Source organism: Brassica rapa, chromosome A09 (genome assembly GCF_000309985.2).
Source record: "Brassica rapa cultivar Chiifu-401-42 chromosome A09, CAAS_Brap_v3.01, whole genome shotgun sequence".
In the NCBI taxonomy this organism is placed as follows: Eukaryota; Viridiplantae; Streptophyta; class Magnoliopsida; order Brassicales; family Brassicaceae; genus Brassica; species Brassica rapa.
The window spans coordinates 42,067,489-42,089,619 of record NC_024803.2 but is presented as its reverse complement, the minus strand read 5'-3'; the positions used below and the strand labels follow the sequence as shown (position 1 = coordinate 42,089,619).

Genomic DNA, 22,131 nt, shown 5'->3' with positions numbered 1-22,131 from the left:
ATTATGTTTTACAATTGCGAAACCCATTAGTTATCTGTTTCTATCAGAGTCGCTTCCTTTTTTTATTTTTGGACAACAGTCGCTTCCTTAAACCCTCAAAATTCAGAATCGATATTTCATAGAAATTACAAAGAAGATACACGAGAAACCTGTTTTTTTTTTCTCATCATGTGTGGATTAGTCCACTATCAAACAAAGAGGACACAGCATTAAGAGACAATGAAACATTTCACAGTACAGGAGACATGACTATATAAGCGTATGTCTTGGGTTGAACATATAATGTGACTGAAAATGACAAAAAAAAAAAAAAAAAAAAACAAGAGATCCGCAGAGAAGAAAGGCTCAGAAGCAGGCATTCCTCCAACACACATCAACAGCAGAGAGCAGCAAGACTGCAAATTTGAAACCCACCGGCAAAAAAAGAAAAAGATACGGTTAATCAGGAACACAAGAGAATCAAAAAGCAGAAGGAACAATATGGTTAGGTTATATCTTAAATTAACAAGTAACAACAAGATGAATACACCAACAGAAGATTTGACTACTTTAAGCCAATCATTACTTTTTTACTACTCCATTAGAGTGAACACAACGGAAGTTGTAGATGATATTGACACTAGAATTTTCAAAAAAAGTCTTACCTTATCTATCGATTTATACCTAGCTATTAGGCAGTTCTGAAGAGAGCAACTAGATTCATTGGGACGTGAAAGATCATGTCCAAAAGGGAGGCTATTATGAATAGCTCTAAAATCATCAGTCATCCACAGATGCCAAGAACCTTCCTTACAAGACCAAAACAAAAGAACACTCAAATAACAAAAAAAAACTAAGGATCAATACAAAGTCAACTCTAGGTTGGCAAGGGAACACTTGGGTTTCACAAAAGATTTCCAAATTCAACTCACTTATCCAAACATCAACTCAAGGAATCTGGTTCTGATCCTAAGATTCCAAAATATCAGAAAACAAAAACACTGGTTGGTTCAATGAACCAAAAAAAAACATTAGTTAGTGAGTAGTGAGTGATCCTTTTAAACCCACAGACAGTTAGCTCCAAAAGTGTCACAGATCAATCATTTGATCAAGAGAATCGAAAAAGAAGACATAAAAGCTCAAACTCTCAATCATAGCTTTAAACCGACACAATGAGTTAACCAATATTGACCAGAAACACACAAGTTTTCAGGAAACATAGATTCTCAATGTAAATTAATGGCGGGAAGTGAAGAGGGACGAACCAGAGTCAGAATCTTGGTGATTTGTCTCGAAAAGAAGCTTTTTTTCAATCCAACGATGCTGATTTGTCTCGAGAAGGACCAGACAGCATATCTAGAAAGCTTTTGTCCAATCTACCATCCACTAACATATCCATAACCATCTTTATGGTGGAAGCATCTGCTGAGAACCCACAACTCTTCATTTCTTCAATGAGTTCAACTGAAGTGGTTATGTCACTGCCTCTGAGATGAGCTCGTATTAATGTGTTGTACGTACAACTATCTGGCTCATACCCATCTTCTTTCATTTTTCTAAACAATGCATCCGCTTCAGACAATGAGCTCCTCTTACATAATCCTGACAACATTATGTCGTATGACCGAATATCACGCTTCACTCCTTTGAGAGAGAGGCTACAGAATAGATCCCAAGCATCATCGACCTTATGTGCATTGCACATCCCGTGAATGATGATATTATAGACACCAATGTCAAGTTCCATCTTAGTCTTGTGCATTTTTTCAAGTATTCCCAAAGCCTCTTCTAGTTCTCCATTGTCACACAACCCATCCAGCAAAATACCGTAAGTCATAATATTAGGATGAACACCTTCAGAAACCATCTCTTGGAAGAGTTCCTTGGCCACATTAAGTTGCCCAGATTGACAAAACCCTTGGATGAGAGTGTTATAAGTGACTGAATCCGCAACCACTCCTCTCGGAGACATTTTGCGGAAAAGTCTCGTAGCATCATCAACCATTTTAGCCTTACAATATCCATTTATAAGGGTATTATAAGTCACGATACTCGGATCACAACCCTTGCTAACCATCAGATTCATCATCTGGTTGGCCTCATCTAAGCGGTTCTCCATGCACAACCCATATATCAAAGAATTATATGTAATGGTGTCAGGATCTATGCCTCTTGTGATCATCTCATTGTACAATTCCTTAGCCTCAGAAAACTTGCCCTCTTTCACAAGACTATCAATCAACGCACTGAAAGTGATGACGTCCGGTGTGATTTCCTTTGTAATCATATCCCTCAGTAACTGTGCACCATCATCCCATCTGCCGGCACTACAGAAGCTTCCTATGAGAGAGGTGTAGGTAAAGACATCTGCTTTGATCCCTTTGGTTTCCATTTCACTGAAAAAGCTGAGTGCATCGTGGAGGCTCCCGTCTTTGCAAAGACTGTCAATGATGATATTGTAGGTGACTACTTGAGGCTTGACCTTTCTAAGTTGCATCTTTCTGATTAGATCTAAGGCCGAGGAAGTGTTACCGGACTTGCACATTCTGTTCAAAATCGGACCATATGTAAATGCGTCAGGTTGACATCCGTTTTTCACCATTCGATCTATCAAAGCCACTGCTTCAGACACTCTACCTTGGAGACAAAGTCCATTGACAAGAGTGATGAGATTTGGAATAACCTTCATTTCCACCATACGATCAACTAACTCCACAGCTTGGGAAACTCTACCCACGAGACATAAACCGTTAATCAAAGTTGAGAATGTGACCGAGTTTCAAAATCTTTCCCAAAGCAGAAAAGGCAAAACCGAGTTTACGACTCCTGCAGAAGCAATTGATGACAATACTCAGAGTGTAGATGTTATGTGCAATCCCTTGAAGTTCCATTTGCTTGCAGAGATCCAACACGAGGTCATACTGTTTTGTTCTGGCCAATGCAGTAAACAATCTATGACCGTAGGACGAGGACGAGACTCAATCATCCTTTGAAAGAGGACAACAGCATCATCCTTCTTGATACCAACAATCCCACTACTCAATCTCTCTCTGTAACATGACATCTTTCTATCGCTGGAGAAGCCTTGTACGCAGAAGAAGAAGTCGTATGGGCTTTGGAAGAAAGCAGCATTTCTCAGAGTACCTGTCTCAGTTGAACGGAGACGAACCAATCTCAAACTAGTAAGCCGACTCCGTCTCTGTGTCCTCAACACCATCTTAGAGCTTTAAATGAATCGTCCTCTTCTTCTTGGGGCACACAGAGATTCGATTCTCTGAGTGAGTGAGCTCTGGTGGGAGAGAGAGAACAAAGAGAAGAAGACCATTTTGTATGTATTCGTGTCTCGTCGTCGAGTGATCTTAATTTGCTTTTTGGTAATGTTGACTCAGAGAAACGATGTCGCTTCAACAGATATTACAGTATACTTCAGCCCACGACTTGTTCGACTGAATGCATCAACGAGCCTCTGTTTTGTTTGTTACCGATTAGAATATGCATACACAGATATCTATCAACGAGAGAGGTTATATAGAAATTATGACACGCTTACTATAAAAAAATGAAAAATTGTCGAAAATGGAAAAATAACTTTTGAAGTGGAAACATATGTATAATAGTATTAACGCCACTGAAAACCCGGTTTAACTAACAATCAATACTATTAAAACAGGAACATGCCCCATTGATAATAGTTGAGTCCAATTTAAAAAAAAAATCATCAAAGATATGTAACTGCTTATATCAACTTTATTAACACAACATCTACGAAACAAATCCTAAATATGTAACTGCTAATATGACTTTTATTTAAACGACATCTAAAAAACTAAACTGTTCCATAACCACTTCAATCCTACTTTTAAGGATAGGTATTATGAATGTAAACCAGAATTTAACAAATAATGACGTATTAAAAAAGTTCAAATTTGTGTATATATAGGTGTATTACGTTAATACCCGCAAGGCAACTCCTATTTTTCAGCTAACCAAATCTATCCTACTAATCTCAATTTCGAATTCTTCATGACTTACATAACCTAAATCCACAACCAATTAAGCTCCTATTATAAAGGCCTACATATTCTGCAACAAATAGATAATTTAATTTATATTTATATGTATTTAATTAACAAACTAGAATATTCGAGGAATCAAAACTATTATTCTCAAATCCATTTCGTTTTTAAGAAATCTAACCCTTTATCCCGAGATATATGCACGACTCCTATATCGTTGCGAAAAAAAATTTGATTTTTTATACGATCTTAACTAAATAGCGGTTCCATCAACAGAGGGTGGTTATATATATCCTTCCTACAGCCTATACTCTTATCACACTTCCTAAAATCAAAACTCACGAACTTTATCGCTACAGAAATACCTTTAATCATGGAACTCACTCCTTTGGCTGACATCAAACCTTTCATGACAGAGTATCGTGTACAAGTGAAGGTGCTCCATACCTGGAGGCAATACACAAAACTTTCAGGAGAATCATTGGAAATCATTTTGTCTGATGCACATGTAAGTCTCACATCTTAGCAAACCTATCTATTATTGTTTTCTCTTGCCACTAAACTAAACTGCTATCTAAGATCGAATGGCTTTGCTTTTTTTTTAGGGAACAAAAATTCATGCATCCTGTAAGAAGACATACCTTGATAAGTTGACGAGGAAACTTTCAAATGTGCTTGCTGTTGGAATGTGGAGAAACATTGAAAATTTCTCCATCAATAACCCCGTTGTTTCCTACAGGCCTACAAATCATCAATACAAAATGAATTTCATTTATGGCACTGATATCACTCCATCAACAATCCAAAACGACAGCATGTTCCTGAGTTTGGTGGATTTTCAAACTATTCAGAGTGGAGTGGAAGATCCAAACATCTTAATTGGTATGTATGTTATATAAAATTTTCGTTAATATCTTTATAGTTTGATCTTTAATTTTTGTAACTTACAGATGTTATTGGACAAGTGTCTGATTTGGGAGCTCTTGAGACAGTTCAGTGCTCGGGTAAACCAAGAAAGAAAATCGAATTCAGTTTGACAGACCTTGTGTAAGTTAAACCATTGATTTGGTTTCTTAAAATCATATCACTATAGTTAATACTTTCATATATATATTTTGACAGTGGCCGTAGGATGACTTGCTGTCTGTGGGGAAAGTTTGCTGAAAGCATTAAAGCTAACTGTGATGCAGCTGGTGAAGATTCGGTTATATGCCTCTTACGTTTTGTGAAAATTGGGACTTATAGAAGTAACCCTATTATCCCTTATCATAACATAGCATCATACGTTTATATAGTTTTGATATTACTCACGTTTTATGTTAACATTGTTAATGTCAGATGAGATTCAAATTTCAAACTCATATGATGCTTCTCAAGTCTTTTTCAACCCGCCAATAATGGAGACTGAGGCATTTTTGAAAAGGTATATTGAGTTTTAGTAGAATAGATATATCATTGTTCTGATAATTAAAACAACTGTATTGGTTCACATTTAATAGGGATGTTGCATCCAATGCACTGACGTTGATTGAATCCAACCAAGACAAACTTGAGAGGGAGATAAGACGCGACCCTTGGATGCAATACCCAACTAGAGACATTGCAGAGCTACGTCAATCAACTCAGGTTTTAGAAATATATTTTAACAGTATCCATTGTTAAAGGACTAACGTTTTGGTTATCAAATGTAGACTGAGCAATGCAGAGTCATTGCCACAATCTATGCTATTGACAAGGATTGGGGATGGTACTATTTTGGATGCAAAACTTGCCAAAAAAAGGTCACCCAGATATCGAGAACAGTTAAAATCGTAAATGGAAATGAAACTGTAACTCATGTGTGGTACTGTGAAAAGTGTGATGATAAAGTTACAGAAGTTTTACCAAAGTAAGTTATTTGTTAGATTCTTTTTGTTGTTATCATGATTTTTATTTTCTAAGATACTAATTTTAAATATGTTAACAGGTTCAGGATTCATGTATGGGTTAAAGATGGTACTGGAGAAGCTTACCTAATGCTATTTGACTGGATTGCAAGCGGAATTGTTCCTGAAAATGTTGCTGACTTACTCAACGGTTCATTTGATGAGGTTATATTATTTTTTCTCAACTTCAGTATACACTATTCTTGCAAAAACGTGGGTTCATAATTAAATTAATATAAATGTACTATTCTAAAACATATATTGAATTACAGCTAAAAGATGTTGAGTCTTTTCCTGAGACTATTACTTCTTTGATTGGGAAGACTTTCATGTTTGGAGTTTACATTGAGAGTAGCAATGTTAGTAGCAAGGGTGGGATGTATAAAGTTGGTAAAGTGTGGAAAGATCTGAGTATGCTACTGACTGTTGGTAGCACCACCGAATCATTTACTCAGTCTGATGTTGGAACTACTAATTTAAGTTGTTCACAGGTATGGTTTAGTATTTTCTTATTTATATATGATTACCTTGATCTATATGACTGCACCAAATTGATACATAAATTGCTTTTACAGGGTTCGATTTTACTAACGGACAGTCAAGCAAATGAAGACACTGTGGTAACCCCATCATCAAAACGCAAAGAACATTCCAATGAAGGTGAGCCTGACATAAGTTCTACAACAAAGAAGCACTGCACCAGAGTATTTGTGAAGAAAGAAAAGACCACTAAAGAGGGGCCAAACACCAAAAAAAGTGGCTAATGAAGTGTTCAATGTTGCTTATTTTTTTTTTTTTGTTGGCTTTACTTTAAAATAAGTGCTGATTTGCTCAATTGTTTCTGTTATTTCAACTTTTATTTGCAATAAAGATCTCAAATATTATAATTTCTTTACATTTTTCTATTTTAATTCACAGTAAAAATATAATTAAACTTTGTCATTCCAAATTCCGAGATTTTTAAATTTATGATATATATTAACGACACATATAATACTTTCTGGACATCTACTCAAAATGTCATATAATTTATTTGGTATTAAAACTTATATAAACGATTTCATGTTGATTATAGATATCTTCTTATATATAGGAAACTAAACTTAACGTATAGTTTTTAATTATTCAATAATAAACGACATCAGTAAAACTAAGCCACGTTCATAAAAAAGCTAACCCTAACACTCATTACAGAACAACGATGGTTTCCAATATCTAACCCATGGAAAACTAACTTCTCTATACACAGTTACCTACACAACCAAACATGAAGAACAAACAAGACAATGCAAGGAAGAGAAAAACAAATACTCAACCTATATTTCTTTCTCCGTCGGAATCTAAATCGTCTGATCAAACAAATTCTGATATTGGCTTGAGATCAGTATTGAGAGATGTTACGAATTTACATCCAACACTACCAAGTTCTGGGAGTACCCAGAATTTTACTCATCCATCGACTGCCTTCAATTCAGCAAATCCATACTATGGTACTTTTTCAGTTATATGATACTGTATTTCTGATGGATGAGTCAGTGAATTAATATTATCAAATTCATGTGTCTATTCTGTTGTTTTTTTGCACCTACAGACAAAGCTAAAGGAAAGCAGCCTCAGTGTTCTAAGCGATTTCGAGCTAATGGTAACTGGTTCCAGTTTTAAAAATATTTGAGAGATTGTGCAAATTGTAGATTTAACAACTAACTAACATTGTTTTTTGCATATTTTTGGGATGGTGAGGAGGTGATTATAACAATAAGGCTTCTCAGTTATCAGACATCACAAGAAGAAGAAGCACATGTCTCAACATTCAACCAAGGAATCTTTTACCAGCCTTCTCCAAGTCAGACAGTGTCAAGCAACGTAATCCGATGGAGTGGCCCACATCTCAACTGAACGAGGCAGAAGAAGAAGATGACTTTCAATCATCTGTTAACCACAGTTCTTCTGGTATTCATAATTATTATCTTTATCTATTCTATTAATTTGCAAGAAGAATTTTGATAAGCTTTTTTTTTCAGAGGAGGGTGAATATTATAGTGATCAGAGTTATGATGTTAGTAGTGAAGATAGTGATTCATATGAAGTATCATCTGGTAACATTGAAGGAAAACCAGTGAATCGAAGTCCTATCCCAGATGAACAAAGGTCTAGGGTTTTGACTATGGCTGATATATTTAGAAACATGTTCCAAGGCGGTGAATCCTCATCTACTACACCTTCTCTGCAAACACTAAAGACTACAGGTAACTGAATAGTCTTTTTTGGTATTTGTAATTCAGTATAACCTTTTTAAGTAACTTGACTTTCTGAATTTATGAATTTGTTACAGAGTACTTAGATGAGGGTGATCCTACTTACATATGTGACTACTGTGGTGCGAAAATGTGGTATGGTGAACGTATTGAAAAGAAAAGAAAGTCCAAGAAACCAAAATTTTCTCTGTGTTGTGGACTAGGTCAAGTTCAGTTGCCATTACTAAAGGAATCACCAGATATTTTGAAAAGATTGCTACATGGTGATGATGAGATCAGCAGCTATTTCCGAGAAAATATCAGGCAGCTTAATATGGTTTTTTCTTTTACATCTCTTGGGGGTAAAGTGGATAGATGTGTTCCTCAAGGACGTGGACCAAAGATGTTTCAACTTCAAGGAGAAAACTATCATTTAATGGGCAGTTTAAAGCCACCAGCTGGAGAAGAACCAAAGTTTTCTCAACTCTACATTGTTGACACAGAAACCGAAATTGACAAAAGAGCTTCCATTATAGGGTATTTTCTGAATTCCTAAAGATTAATATAATACATTATATGATTCTATATTACTTTGTATCCTAAGATTGTCAAATATCTTACTTTTGATGCAGGAAATACAAGAAAAAGGCTGATAAGGCTAAAAAACAGGGTCTGAGAAACAAAGTCATTGAGATGATAGTTGAGATGCTAAACCAAGTAAATCCATATGTGCATCAGTTTCGTTCAGCAAGAGATCGATTCAATACTAACCCTGAGACAACATTTCATATGAGGATTATTAGCAGTCGAGAAAAAGATGGAAGAACATATGATACTCCTACTGCATCTGAAGTTGCTGCACTGATTCCTGGGGATTTCAATTTGGAAATGGATAAAAGAGATATTGTTCTAGAAGAGAAGCAAACAGGATGGCTTAAACGGATAAGTGAAATACATCCTTCTTACCTAGCACTACAGTATCCTCTTATCTTTGCATATGGCGAAGATGGGTTCAGACTTGGCATTGAAAAAAGAGTTACAGAGGCTACAGCTAAGCTGAAGAGGAAAAATATCAGTATGAGACAGTGGTATGCATATCGGCTTCAGGAAAGAGAAGGTGAATCTCATACACTTCTGCACTCTAAAAGGCTATTCCAACAGTTTTTGGTCGATGGTTATACAACCATAGAAGCAAATCGGTTGTTCTATTTGAGGATGAACCAGAAAAGCCTGCGATCAGACAGCTATGATTCAATTCAGCGATCTGAAAACAATGGGAATACAGATATGCACGAGCAAGGAAGCCGATTTATTTTACCAGCCACGTTCGTTGGAGGACCAAGATACATGAAGAATATGTATTTGGATGCAATGGCGATTTGCAAATATTTTGGATTTCCAGATCTGTTTATAACTTTCACATGCAACCCTAAATGGCCTGAAATCACCAGGTATGTTCAGCCACGCAAGCTCAGTCCTGACGACAGACCAGATATCCTATGCAGGATTTTTAAGTGTAAACTAGATCGGCTTATGAGCGATTTAACTGAAAAACATCTACTTGGAAAGACAGTCGCATGTGAGTTTTCTTAATGGTTGTTTTAGTCTAAACTGAATTAAATGGTATAAATTGTGTTTACTAATGTTGTTCTCTTTTTCTAATGCAGCGATGTACACAATTGAATTTCAGAAACGTGGTCTGCCACATGCTCATATTCTGCTGTTCATGCATCCGAAATATAAATTTCCTAAAACAGATGACATTGACATGATCATCTCAGCAGAAATACCAGATAAGGACAAGGAACCAGAGCTGTTTGATGTGGTAAAGGATATGATGATTCATGGTCCTTGTGGGGCAGTTAACATGAACTCCCCATGCATGGAAAATGGTAAATGTTCAAAGCTTTATCCTAAAGATTTTGTGGACAAAACTTCTGTGAACAGAGAAGGTTTTCCAGTTTATAGACGGCGTGAACAACCTGGTTGCTTTGTAGAGAAAAATGGCTTCAAATGCGATAACAGATATGTTATACCCTATAACAAGAAATTATCTGTTCGTTATCGAGCTCATATTAATGTGGAATGGTGTAATCAGACTGGTTCTATTAAATACTTATTTAAGTATATTAATAAAGGGGCGGATCGTTGTACTGTTACTGTTGAGCCACCAGAGAAAGGAGGAGCAAAAGGGAAGAAGTCAAACGATGGAACTACTGAAGTTGAAAAAAAAAACGAGATAAAAAACTTCTTCAATTGCAGGTAAATTTCGTAATGATCTGTCTTCAAAGAATTTTTTAACTTCTCAACGACATCAGTCTTTCTAATTTAATTTTATTTTTTTTTAGATATGTTTCAGCCTGTGAAGGGGCATGGAGGACTTTCAGTTTTCCTATTCACTATCGATCAGTACCTGTTGAGAGACTACAGTTTCACCTACCAGGGAAGCAAATTATTATTTTCAAAGATGATGATACTTATGACAAAGTCACCAATCGCGAGCTTATTGAAAATACTATGTTCACTGGATGGTTTGATCTGAACAAGGTTAGTGCTGTTGCCAGAAGACTCACTTTAGCAGAAATCCCAACAATGTTCACTTGGAATAAGAAGGAGAGAAAGTTTCATGACAGACAGAAAGGATTCAGTATTGGTAGGATCAATTATGCCCCAAGAAAGATTGAAGAAGCTTTCTATTTGCGTGTTCTGCTAAACATAGTTCGAGGTCCAAGGAATGAGGAGGAGGTTCGAACCTTTAATAATGTTGTTTATCCTACATTTAAGAAGGCATGTTTTGCAAGGGGGTTACTAGACAATGATCAAGAGTATATTGATGACATTTTGAGGACGAGTTTCACTGAATCAGCGGCACATTTGCGTCACACTTTTGTTATTATGCTGATATCTGGTAGTTTGTCGGAGCCAGAGGTTGTTTGGGACAATACATGGGAGGTTCTATGTGATGATATCGAGTACAAACGGAGAAAACTACTAAACATGCCAGGTATAATATGATCCTTTTTTTTTTTTGAAAGGCGCGGATCATATTCAGAAAATATGAGCTAATTCGTATGTTTATGTTTTTTTTGTAGATCTATGTTTAAGTGCAGATGAAAAACAACAGTTTGCTCTTCTTGAGATTGAAAAAATTTTAAAGAGCAATGGATTTTCTTTAGAGCAGTGGGAAAATATGCCAAAGCCAGCTCCAGATATTGTTGGGAATGACAATGTGTTGATTTTAGATGAGTTGAGTTACGATAGGGAGAAGCTGAAAGCTGAACATGATCGCGACATTGGTAAACTAACAGAGGAGCAAATGAATATTTATAGAGAGATTGTTGATGCTGTCGTAAATGAAAAAGGAGGTGTCTTCTTTGTTTATGGATTTGGAGGAACTGGTAAAACCTTTCTGTGGAGATTGTTGTCTGCAGCTATTAGATACAGGGGAGAAATTTGTTTGAACACTGCATCAAGTGGGATAGCTTCTCTGTTGCTACAAGGAGGAAGGACAGCACATTCTAGGTTTGGAATACCAATAAACCCAGATGAGTTTTCTACTTGCACACTTATTCCAGGAAGTGATCAAGCTAATTTGGTGAAAGCAGCATCTCTAATCATTTGGGATGAAGCACCAATGATGAGCAGACACTGTTTTGAGTCTTTGGACAGGAGTATGAAAGACATTTTGGGGAACAAGGACAGCAGGCCTTTTGGTGGAAAAGTTGTTGTGTTTGGAGGTGATTTTAGACAAATATTGCCAGTCATACACGGTGCTGGACGACCCGAAATAGTAATGGAGTCTCTTAATTCATCATATTTATGGAAGCATGTCAAGGTGATGAAGCTAACCAAGAATATGAGGCTACTTTCTGAAAACCTGTCTGCTGAAGATGCAAAGGAATTAAAGGAATTTTCAGAGTGGATTTTAGATGTTGGAGACGGAAAGCTTGGAGGAGATAATGATGGAGAAGTTGTAATCAATATCCCAGAGGAGTTTCTTATTACTGATGGAGATGATCCAATTGAATCAATTAGCACAGTAGTGTACGGGGATGTATTTTCCTTACAACATAATAGAGAGCCAAAGTTTTTCCAAGAAAGAGCGATTTTATGTCCCACCAATGAAGATGTCAACAGGATTAACCAGCACATGTTGGATAAATTACCAGGTTATACTATTTATATTGACAAGTTACTTTTGGCTATTGAAATCGCTTAGAATATTATTTTATTTTTTGAGTTTGTAACATGCAGGAGAAGAAAGAATTTACTTAAGCTCTGACTCGATTGATGCTTCTGATAGATTCTCGAGAAATGACCAGGCTCTAACTCCGGATTTCTTAAACACCATCAAGGTTTCTGGACTTCCAAATCACAGTCTTCGCTTGAAAGTTGGATGTCCGGTGATGTTGCTTAGAAACATTGATCACACAAACGGATTGATGAATGGCACAAGGCTCCAGATTACAGAGATGGATGATTTACTGGTTAAAGCGAAAGTGATCACAGGAGAGAAGGTGGGAAAAACTGTGGTCATTCCTAGACTTTCTATTACACCTTCTGACAAGAAATTGCCATTCAAGATGAGGAGGAGGCAGTTGCCTATTGCAGTTGCATTTGCTATTACAATTAATAAGAGCCAAGGTCAATCTCTATCTCATGTTGGTTTGTATCTACCAAGAGATGTCTTCTCTCATGGACAACTATACGTGGCTGTTTCCAGAGTTACATCAAAAAAGGGATTAAAGATTTTGGTTGTTGATGATCAAGGAAAGCCTAAGCGTGAGACAAAGAATGTTGTTTTCAAAGAGGTTTTTCAGAATCTCTAATTTTAGATTTGCTGTGTTTTTCAGATTTAAACTTATTTCAGTTATTTTCAATCAATGTTTAATTAATTTGCAAACTTTAGAAGTGCTATTTTTGTCTCTGTAATATATTCATACAAGCAAAAACTCACAACAGACTTACAAACAAACTATATATATTCTCTTTTTAAACCTACATACATACGCAAAACTACACAACAGACATATAAGTGTATTCACATGTCGTTTCACTCTCTAACAAGCAACATTCGAATACCATTCCAGACATACCAGCAAGCAACATTTGAATTCCATTCCAGACATACCAGCAAGCAACACTCGAGTAACACATGTAACTTCTAACCGCTAACTAAGTTCGGTTTAGTGACTTACATGTTATTCCAATGCTAAAGGTTGTTTCTGAATGCACTCCGTGTTCCTTTCCTCAATGTCGTTTCTGAACTTATTCTTTTTTTCCAGCGGCTCCTGAAAAATAATACAGAGTTAGAACACAAGTTGTAGTAGCTTTTTGTTACGAAATATATTAGAGTTTATCTAATAGAAATATAAAAAAAAATAACAGAGAAGCTATCCCTGATAGGGGCGGGTCAGTAAAGTTGATTTCTCTCCTATCTTCCAGTTTTTTTTATAAGTCCTGAAGAACAAATACAAGAGTTCCATTAGATGACAACATTACAACACAGACTATTTAGATTTATAACTGTAACCAATACATGACTTATCTTATTAGGCAGTACACGTCCTTCATACTTCACTGAAATTTCGTCACTTTCGTTCCCTACCAAAATGATTTCATCTTTTATTTACAATATAGTGCAACTGTTATATATCCTGATTACTAAAAAAAAAACAGAACGCTTTTGCAAAAAAAACTTACAGATTGGAGTTGAATAGTAAGATGCTGATAGAAACATCAATAGCTGTTATGTTTTCAGACAGCTCCGTTATCCATGGAGACAGAGAAGATCAAATGGTTTCCTTCTAATATACTTCAGACACAAAAACTCATCGATCCAGAAACTAATTCCATCCAGAACAGCTTCACTAAGATTGATCATCGTCCGATCCGACATGCAAAATAAATTACAAAAAGAAAAAATAGTTACTGATCTACTGCAGATTCCAGCTCGAAAATAGTGGAGATTATGACCGTATCTACACTTTAAGCCAAAAAATATACGATATTACAAATACCTGAACGATCGGAGTATGAATCTTCGCAGATCGATGAGAAAGAGACAACCTTTCAATGGTAATAGAGAGAGAAACAAAGATATTTTTTCCCGATGAAAACAGCTGAAACTTAGATTTTTTTTTCTAGGTCTTCTATACCAATTGGGCTTCACGTTTTTTCCTCCCTTTTAAAACTGGTTTACACAATTAAAGTGGGCTTTTCATTAACATGTGAAATTTTTCTGAAATTAACATTATAAACCCATTTTTATTTACATCATAAATTATTATGTGTAATAATAACATTTTATAAGACCCATTTTTATTTACATCATAAATTATTATGTGTAATAAAAATATTTTATAAATCATTATATATAAAATCAAATGATGAAAATTTGTTGGAAAACTATTTTTACAAATATTTAATTACTATTTAAATAGTAAACAAATTTGTAACTATGCTTTGTTAATTTTTTTAACAAAAAAAAACAAATTCATAACTGTTTAGGAAAAAAAATCAAAATTAATGCATGAAATGATAATGGCAAGTGTATACTTTTGCAACCTCACAAATTTAATAAAATTATCAAAAGTTCTTACTAAAGTTTTTAAAAAATATTATACACAAATATGATTACAAAGAAAACCACAGATTACAAATAACACAAATGTGAAAATTTCACATCTAACATAAAAAAAAAAAAAAAACAAAACATATACCCGCCCTTCGGAGGGCGGGTCAAAATCTAGTTATTACTGATAACACAACAAAATGGAGTAGTAAACATAAACGGTTAATGTTGTTGAAGAGGCTAATAACTGCTTCATTAATATACCAACTTTACCATCTCACTAAACCGCCACAAACCAGTTTTTACCCAATCGTTCTGGAACTGGGAATCAACTTCAAGCCAAGATATACATATAATATAACTAAGCAAGCAAACCTGAAAATAAGCAGCAAATAAAAAAGTTTATTCAACACAAACAACATTCCAGAGAAAAAAAATTACGATATGTCATTGACAAGACAAGAACATTAATCATATCAATGGTCACTGCAACTAAACACAAGTTTGTCATGGATAAGAGAAGAATAAACCAATCTAGCTGCTCTAGAGAGGCTCGTAGCGAGGTCACCAAACCTGGAGAGCTTGAAGGTAAACCGTGCAGTGCCTCTTGATGCACTCACAGGGCTAATGGAGATGTGCGCCTCAGCTACTGGACTTATGAGAATGAGCTAGATCAAGAAATCTTTTATGAAGCTCATGGCTGCTATTAAAAAATGCACCTCGTTCAGGGCTTCTCAGAGGTTGCTCCACTCTGCCTCACAGCGTTCTACCCTATATGCCAAAACCTCTATACTCTTACTGATCTATTAACAACAAGTAGATCTACACCAGGGGAATTAGTAATGTGTAAGATTTATTTAGTTTTGTGATAAGTTTGATCTTGTTAAAAGTAGGCATGTGGGTTCGGTTAGTTAGGGTAATTTGGTTTTTGGTTAGAACAAAATATTACCGAACTAACCCGAAATAAAGTTTAGTTCGGTATTCGGTTACAAAGGCCATGGTTCGTGAAATTACAAAGGCCATGAGGAAGTTCTGGTGGTCTGCAAATAAAGACAAATTTGGAATTCATTGGATATCATGGAAAAAGATTGCAGCCTCAAGAAAAGAAGGAGGATTGGGTTTCAGGGATTTATTGGCCTTCAACAAAGCATTGCTTGCTAAACAAGCATGGAGATTGATTACCCAACCTTCTTCTTTGCTTGCCCGAGTCTACAAGGCTAAGTACTTTAGAAGAACAACCTTCATGGAAGCCAGAAGCTATCAAACCTCTAGTTATGCGTGGAGGAGCATTTTACAAGCTAAGATTTTGATTCACAGAGGAGCAAGATGGATCATAGGCAATGGAGAAAATGTTCGAGTTTGGAAGGACCGATGGCTTACTGAAAATCAAAGTCCATCTCCAACAGGTCCTGGTGCCTTATTGTATCCTAATTTACTTGTCAAGGATCTGTTTATACCAGGTACAAGATCATGGGATATGCATAAAATCCAATCTCTGTTTCAAGATCAAGTTGCGCAACAAATCCTCAAAGTCAGACCTAGCTGGTCAGGAGCTCAAGACGTTCTATACTGGCCAGCAAGTAGATCCGGAGTCTATACGGTTAAGTCTGGATACTACATTCAAAGAGAAATAGACCGAGAGGATCTTCATGAACAGGTTCCTTCCTCTCCCCATACTCAGATACAACATGCTCTTATTTCTAAATTGTGGAAACTAAAAATACCACCGAAGCTGAGACTGTTTTGGTGGAAAGTTCTTCATAACGGCTTGCCTGTTGCTGATAATTTAAATAAGAGAGGGATCAGGAATTACAGCTTATGCCAAGTCTGTGGAGAAGAATTAGAAACTGTCCACCATATGCTATTAGAATGTAGAGTAGCTAGAGAAATTTGGGCTTTCTCTCTTGGAGAAGTCCCTGAAATTCAGTCGTCTGACACAGCTGCTCTACACTTCTTTAAGTATCTGTTGGACAGAGCACATTCTCAGAATAATTTACCTTTCTTCATAGGCTGGAGGATTTGGAAAATGCGCAACAAGTTAGTCTTTGAAAATAAGAGAGACCACATCATTCACACAGTCCATGCTGCCATTACTGATTATCAAGTTTGGAAGGATGCAACTGAGCGAAACAACGCCACGTATGAACGTAGTCTACACACAATGCAATATCCTATCGCTGACATCCTTCAACAACAAACGCACAACTACTGCATTGTAGACGCTTCATGGAAGTCACCAACCGAAAAGGCTGGGATAGGATGGTCCTTGTTTAGCAAAGAAGGCATCTCTTGGCTCCAAGGAAGTTCTGCAATAGCTCCTACCAACTCGCCGTTCATAGCAGAGGCAATGGCTATGCTGCTAGCTGTTCAACAACTCCATACTTTGGCTTACAAGGACGTGGTAATTCTAGGTGATTGCTTGGAATTAATCAAGAGTTTGCAAGTTATTTCAGGAGAGCAACTCCACAAGCAATTTCAGATCAATGAAGCCTACTCTATTCTCCAAGATATAGCTTGCGTAGCTGATAAAGATAAGTTTATATTCCACTATGTACCTAGAAACCAAGTTCATGTTGTTGATCAATTAGCCAAAAGAGCCAGGATCACAAATCAAAATTATGTAATATCCTGGATGAACTGCTAAGCCATTGTAATTCATGCTTAGGCTTTAATGAAATGAAACTGTTGACAAAAAAAAAAAAAAAAAAAAAGTTCGGTATTCGGTTAGTTTGAGTTTTAAAACTATCAAAAATTTTGATTTCGGATAGATTTTGGCTTAATTTTGTTAAAAGTTTGGATAAATTCGATTAATGGAATCCAAAGTTGATAACAAATTTTGTTCCATCTCAAACAAAAGAGGTACAACAACATTAACAGTATCTAAGACATAGAGAGTTATAAGAATACGAGATCCAGAGAGATGGAAGGTCATTCTGATCAGAAGCAGCATTCCTCCAACACACAGCAACAGAACGGAGCAGCAAGACTGCAATTTGCAACCCACCGGCAGAAAAAGACACAGTTAGTTGGAACGCAAGAGAATTAATAAGCAGAAGGAACAATATGCTTAGGTTGTATCTTTTAAATTAACAATAAAAAGATGAAGATTTGGGTACTTTTTAAGCCAGTCATTACTCTTTTACTACATAAGGTTTTCACTAGAGTGAACATAAGAAAAGTTGTAGATGATATTCACACTAGAATTTTCAAAAAAAGTCTTACCTTATCTATCGAATTATACATAGCTATTAGGCAGTTCTGAAGAGAGCCACTAGATTCATTGGGAAGTGAAAGATCATGTCTAAAAGAGTGACTATTATTATGAATAGCTCTAAAATCATCAGTCATCCACAGATGCCAAGAACCTTCCTTACAAGACCAAAAGAGCACTCAGAGACCCTAGAACTAAGGATCAATACGAAGTCAACTCTGGGGTTCACAGAAGATGACCAAATTCAACTCACTTATCCAAACATCAACTCAAGGAATCTGGTTCTGATCCTAAGATTCCCAAAATTCAGAAAACAAAAGTACTGGTTGGTTATATGAACCAAAAAAAAACATTAGTTAGTGACTGGTGAGTGATCCTTTTAAACCCACATACAGTTAGCTCCAAAGGTGTCACAGATCAATCAATTGGTCAGAAGAGAATCGAAAAAGAAGACATAAAGGTCAAACTCTTAATCATAGCTTTATACCGACACAATGAGTTAACCAATATTGACCAGAAACACGCAAGCTTTCAGGAAACGTAGATTCTCAATTTAAAATTAATGGCGGGAAGTTAAGAGGGACGAACCAGAGTCAGAATCTTGGTGATTTGTCTCGAAAAGAAGATTTATTTCAATCCAACGATGATGATGATTTGTCTCCAAAAGGACCAGAGAGCATATCCAAAAAGCTTTTGTCCAATCTACCATCCGACAACATATCCATCACCATCTTTATGGTGGAAGCATCTGCAGAGAAGCCACACCTCTTCATTTCTTCGATGAGTTCAACTGAGTTGCTTATGTCACCGCCGCTGAGATGAGCTCGGATTAGTGTGTTGTATGTACAAACATTTGGCACAATCCCATCTTCCTCCATTTTTCTTAGCAAGATGTTTGCTTCAGGCAGTGACCCTTTCTTACACAATCCCGAAATCATTACGGTGAATGTCTTAACATTGGGCTTCACTCCTTTCGAAGGTAAGCTACAGAATAGATCCCAAGCACCATCGACCTTACCAGCATTGCACATCCCGTGAATGATTATAGAATATATACAAATACCAGGATCCATCTTACAATTGTGCATTTGATCAAGTATTTCCAAAGCCTTTTCTAGTTCTCCATTGTCACACAACCCATCCAGCAAAATACCGTAAGTCACAACACTCGGTGGCACACCAATAGAAACCATCTCTTGGAAGAGATCTTTTGCAACCTTAGGTTTTCCCGTTTGACAAAATCCTTGGATGAGAGTGCTATAAGTGACTGTATCGGCAACCACTCCTCTCAGAGACATTTTGCGGAAAAGTCTCATACCTTCATCAACCAGTTTATTTTTACAATATCCGTTTATAAGGATACTATAAGTCACGCTATTAGGATCGCATCCCTTGCTAACCATCAGGTCCATCATCTGGTTGGCTTCATCTAAGCGGTTCTCCATGCACAACCCATATATCAAAGTAGTATATGTAATGGTATTAGGATCTATGCCTCTTGTGATCATCTCATTGTACAATTCTTGAGCCTCCGTAAGCTTTCCCTCTTTTACAAAACTATCAATCAACGCATTGAAAGTGACGACGTCCGGGGTGATGTCCCTTGTGATCATATCTCTCAGCAACTGTGCGCCGTCATCCCATCTCCCGGCATTACAGAAGCCTCCTATGAGAGAGGTGTAGGTAAAGACATTTGGTTTGATACCTTTGGTTTCCATTTCACTGAAAAGGCTGAGTGCATCGTCGAGGCTCTCATCTTTGCAAAGACTGTCAATGATCATATTATATATGACTACTTGAGGCTTGATCTTTCTATCTTCCATCTTTGTGAGCAGATCAAAGGCCGAGGCAGTGTTACCTGACTTACACATTCTGTTCAAAACCGGACCATAGGTAAATTGATCGGGTTGACATCATTCGATCTATCAAAGCCACTGCTTCAGACACTCTATCTTGAAGACAAAGACCGTTGACAAGAGTGTTAAGTATGATGAGATTTGGAACAACCTTCATTTCCACCATACGATCAACTAACTCCACAGCTTCAGAGACTCGACCCTCGAGACACAATCCGTTGATCAAAGTTGAAAATGTAACCGTGGTAGGCTCATACCCAAGCTTCAACATCTTTCCAAAAACAGAAAAAGCAAAACCGAGTTTCCGGCGACGGCAGAAGCAATTGATGACAATGCTGAGCGTGTAGAGGTCATGCGCAATCCCATTCGATTCCATTTGCTTGCAGAGAGACAACACGAGATCATACTGTTTTGTTCTGGCAATGCCACTAAACAATCTACTGAAATCAACGACGGTAGGCAGAGGACGAGACTGAATCATGGACTGAAACAGAGCAACAGCATCATCTTTCTTTATATCGACGAGACCACTCCTCAGTTTCTCTTTGTAAGAGAAATTTCTATCGCTGCTAGAACCAATCGAGGTACCTGTTCCAGAGAAACGAGGCTGAACCAATGCGAAAGCTTTCCGATGAAGAGGAATACATGTTCTTCGTATCATCATCTTCTTCTTCTTCTTCAGATGAATCATTCCTTTTTCCTTAGGGCATTATACGATCAAGGCAGCTTTCCCTTTCTCTGCGTCTATCTCTGCTTCGGAGGAGACAACAATAGAAGACCCGGTTCGATAATCATATATCTTAACCTCGGTTCAATTTGGGTTGAACCAGACCAAAAACCGGTTTGTTATAGAAAAAATGAGAAATCAATACACCAACTTTTAGCATCTCACTAAACAGCCACAAACCAGATCATCAAAGGTTCGTTTTCAGTGCCGAGTTCAGAATCCTCGTTACTCTTGCTTCACCTGAACTCCTACAAACTGAACCGAGCCGAACCGATTCCAAAGTTTTAATTAACTAAAACCCAACCGGATTATGTTTTATAACTGTGAGGCCCATTAGTTACGAGTTTAGATAAGGCCCATTGGTTACGAGTCCTATCAGAGTCGCTTCCTTAAACCCTCAAAATTCAGAATCGATCTTGCCGCCGCCGATATGCTTCGTCGTGCCTTTTACAAGCGCGCACGGTCAGTCTGATCACCTTGTCTAGTTCACTAGTTAATATGTAATAAATATCAAGGAAGTAACTTTTGACCTTTACTTACTTTCTTGGCAGTGATGAGATAGCTTTCTGTCATCGCTTGTTACACGTTCCGTCTAACGAACCAGAACCTGACTCCAAGGTAATATCTCAAAACGAGACCAAAGACTGGCAAGATCTGAGGAAGAACAGGCTAACAGCTAGCAACTTCTCACGCGCCATCGGGTTCTGGCCCGAAGGTAGACGCGAGCTTTGGTTAGAGAAAGTCGGCGTAGCCAAACAGTTCTCCGGAAACGAAGCCACGTTCTGGGACGCTGATAACGAAACCGAAGCACTCGAGAGATATAAACTGTTAACAGGGAACGAAGTCATCGCTAGACCTGGATTCGTAGTCTATAACAAGAACGGCGAAGAGACAAACTGGCTAGGAGCTTCACCTGATGGTTTGATCAAAGGAACGAGTTCAACTTCTGTTGTAGAAGTTAAGTGTCCGTTTTACAAAGGTGGGGGTGGTGATGATGGGGAGAAGCCGAGAGGAGCGTATCCGTGGAAGAAGGTTCCTTATCATTGTATTCCGCAGCTTCAGGGTTTGATGGAGATTGTGGATACGGAGTGGTTGGATCTTTACTGCTGGACTCGTAACGGGAGCAGTCTGTTTAGAGTTTGGAGAGACAACGCGTTTTGGGAGGAGATGAGGCCGGCGCTCGTTGAGTTTTGGGAGAAGCATGTGGTGCCTGCGAGGGAGATATACAATGACGTGGATATCAAGGATCCTCATGTGAAGCTGAGAGAGTTTAGCCCTAAGCGAAGGCATGGAGACTGCAAGAAGATTATGCGTAGAGCTGAGGTGCTTAGTGAGAGCTGTAACCGTTTGTTCTATGAAATCGATGGGAATCTTGTAGATTGATTTTGTTTTTATCTTTTTGTTACTTTTAAGTTGAGTGTTTACATTGTGTACTTCTCTGTTTCTTGTTCTGAATAATATGGGGATGTGATTCTTGTTTATGCCAGATCACAGAGTTTGTTGGAGAGACTTGCATGTGTGTAAAGAGATTGAAAGTGTTATATTAGAGAGGCTTTGATCAATTATTGAAGGTGTGAATCTTACCTTAAAGTAGTAGTTGGCACTTCAC

General features: G+C 37.2%; 1 protein-coding gene and 2 pseudogenes across 1 annotated transcript; 1 reads left to right on the top strand and 2 right to left on the bottom strand.

Moving 5' to 3' along the window:
* Positions 1–101: 101 nt before the first annotated feature.
* LOC103843025 lies at positions 102–14,894 on the bottom strand (annotated as a pseudogene).
* A 2,661-nt stretch (positions 14,895–17,555) lies between these two features.
* On the bottom strand, positions 17,556–20,542 carry LOC103843027 (annotated as a pseudogene).
* Positions 20,543–20,890: 348 nt separating this feature from the next.
* On the top strand, positions 20,891–22,084 carry LOC103843028. Its single transcript, XM_009119721.3, has 2 exons — positions 20,891–20,984; positions 21,074–22,084. Exons 1-2 carry the CDS (start codon positions 20,953–20,955, stop codon positions 21,903–21,905), a joined length of 864 nt encoding a protein of 287 aa, XP_009117969.1. The 5' UTR covers positions 20,891–20,952; the 3' UTR covers positions 21,906–22,084.
* The last annotated feature ends 47 nt before the right edge of the window (positions 22,085–22,131 follow it).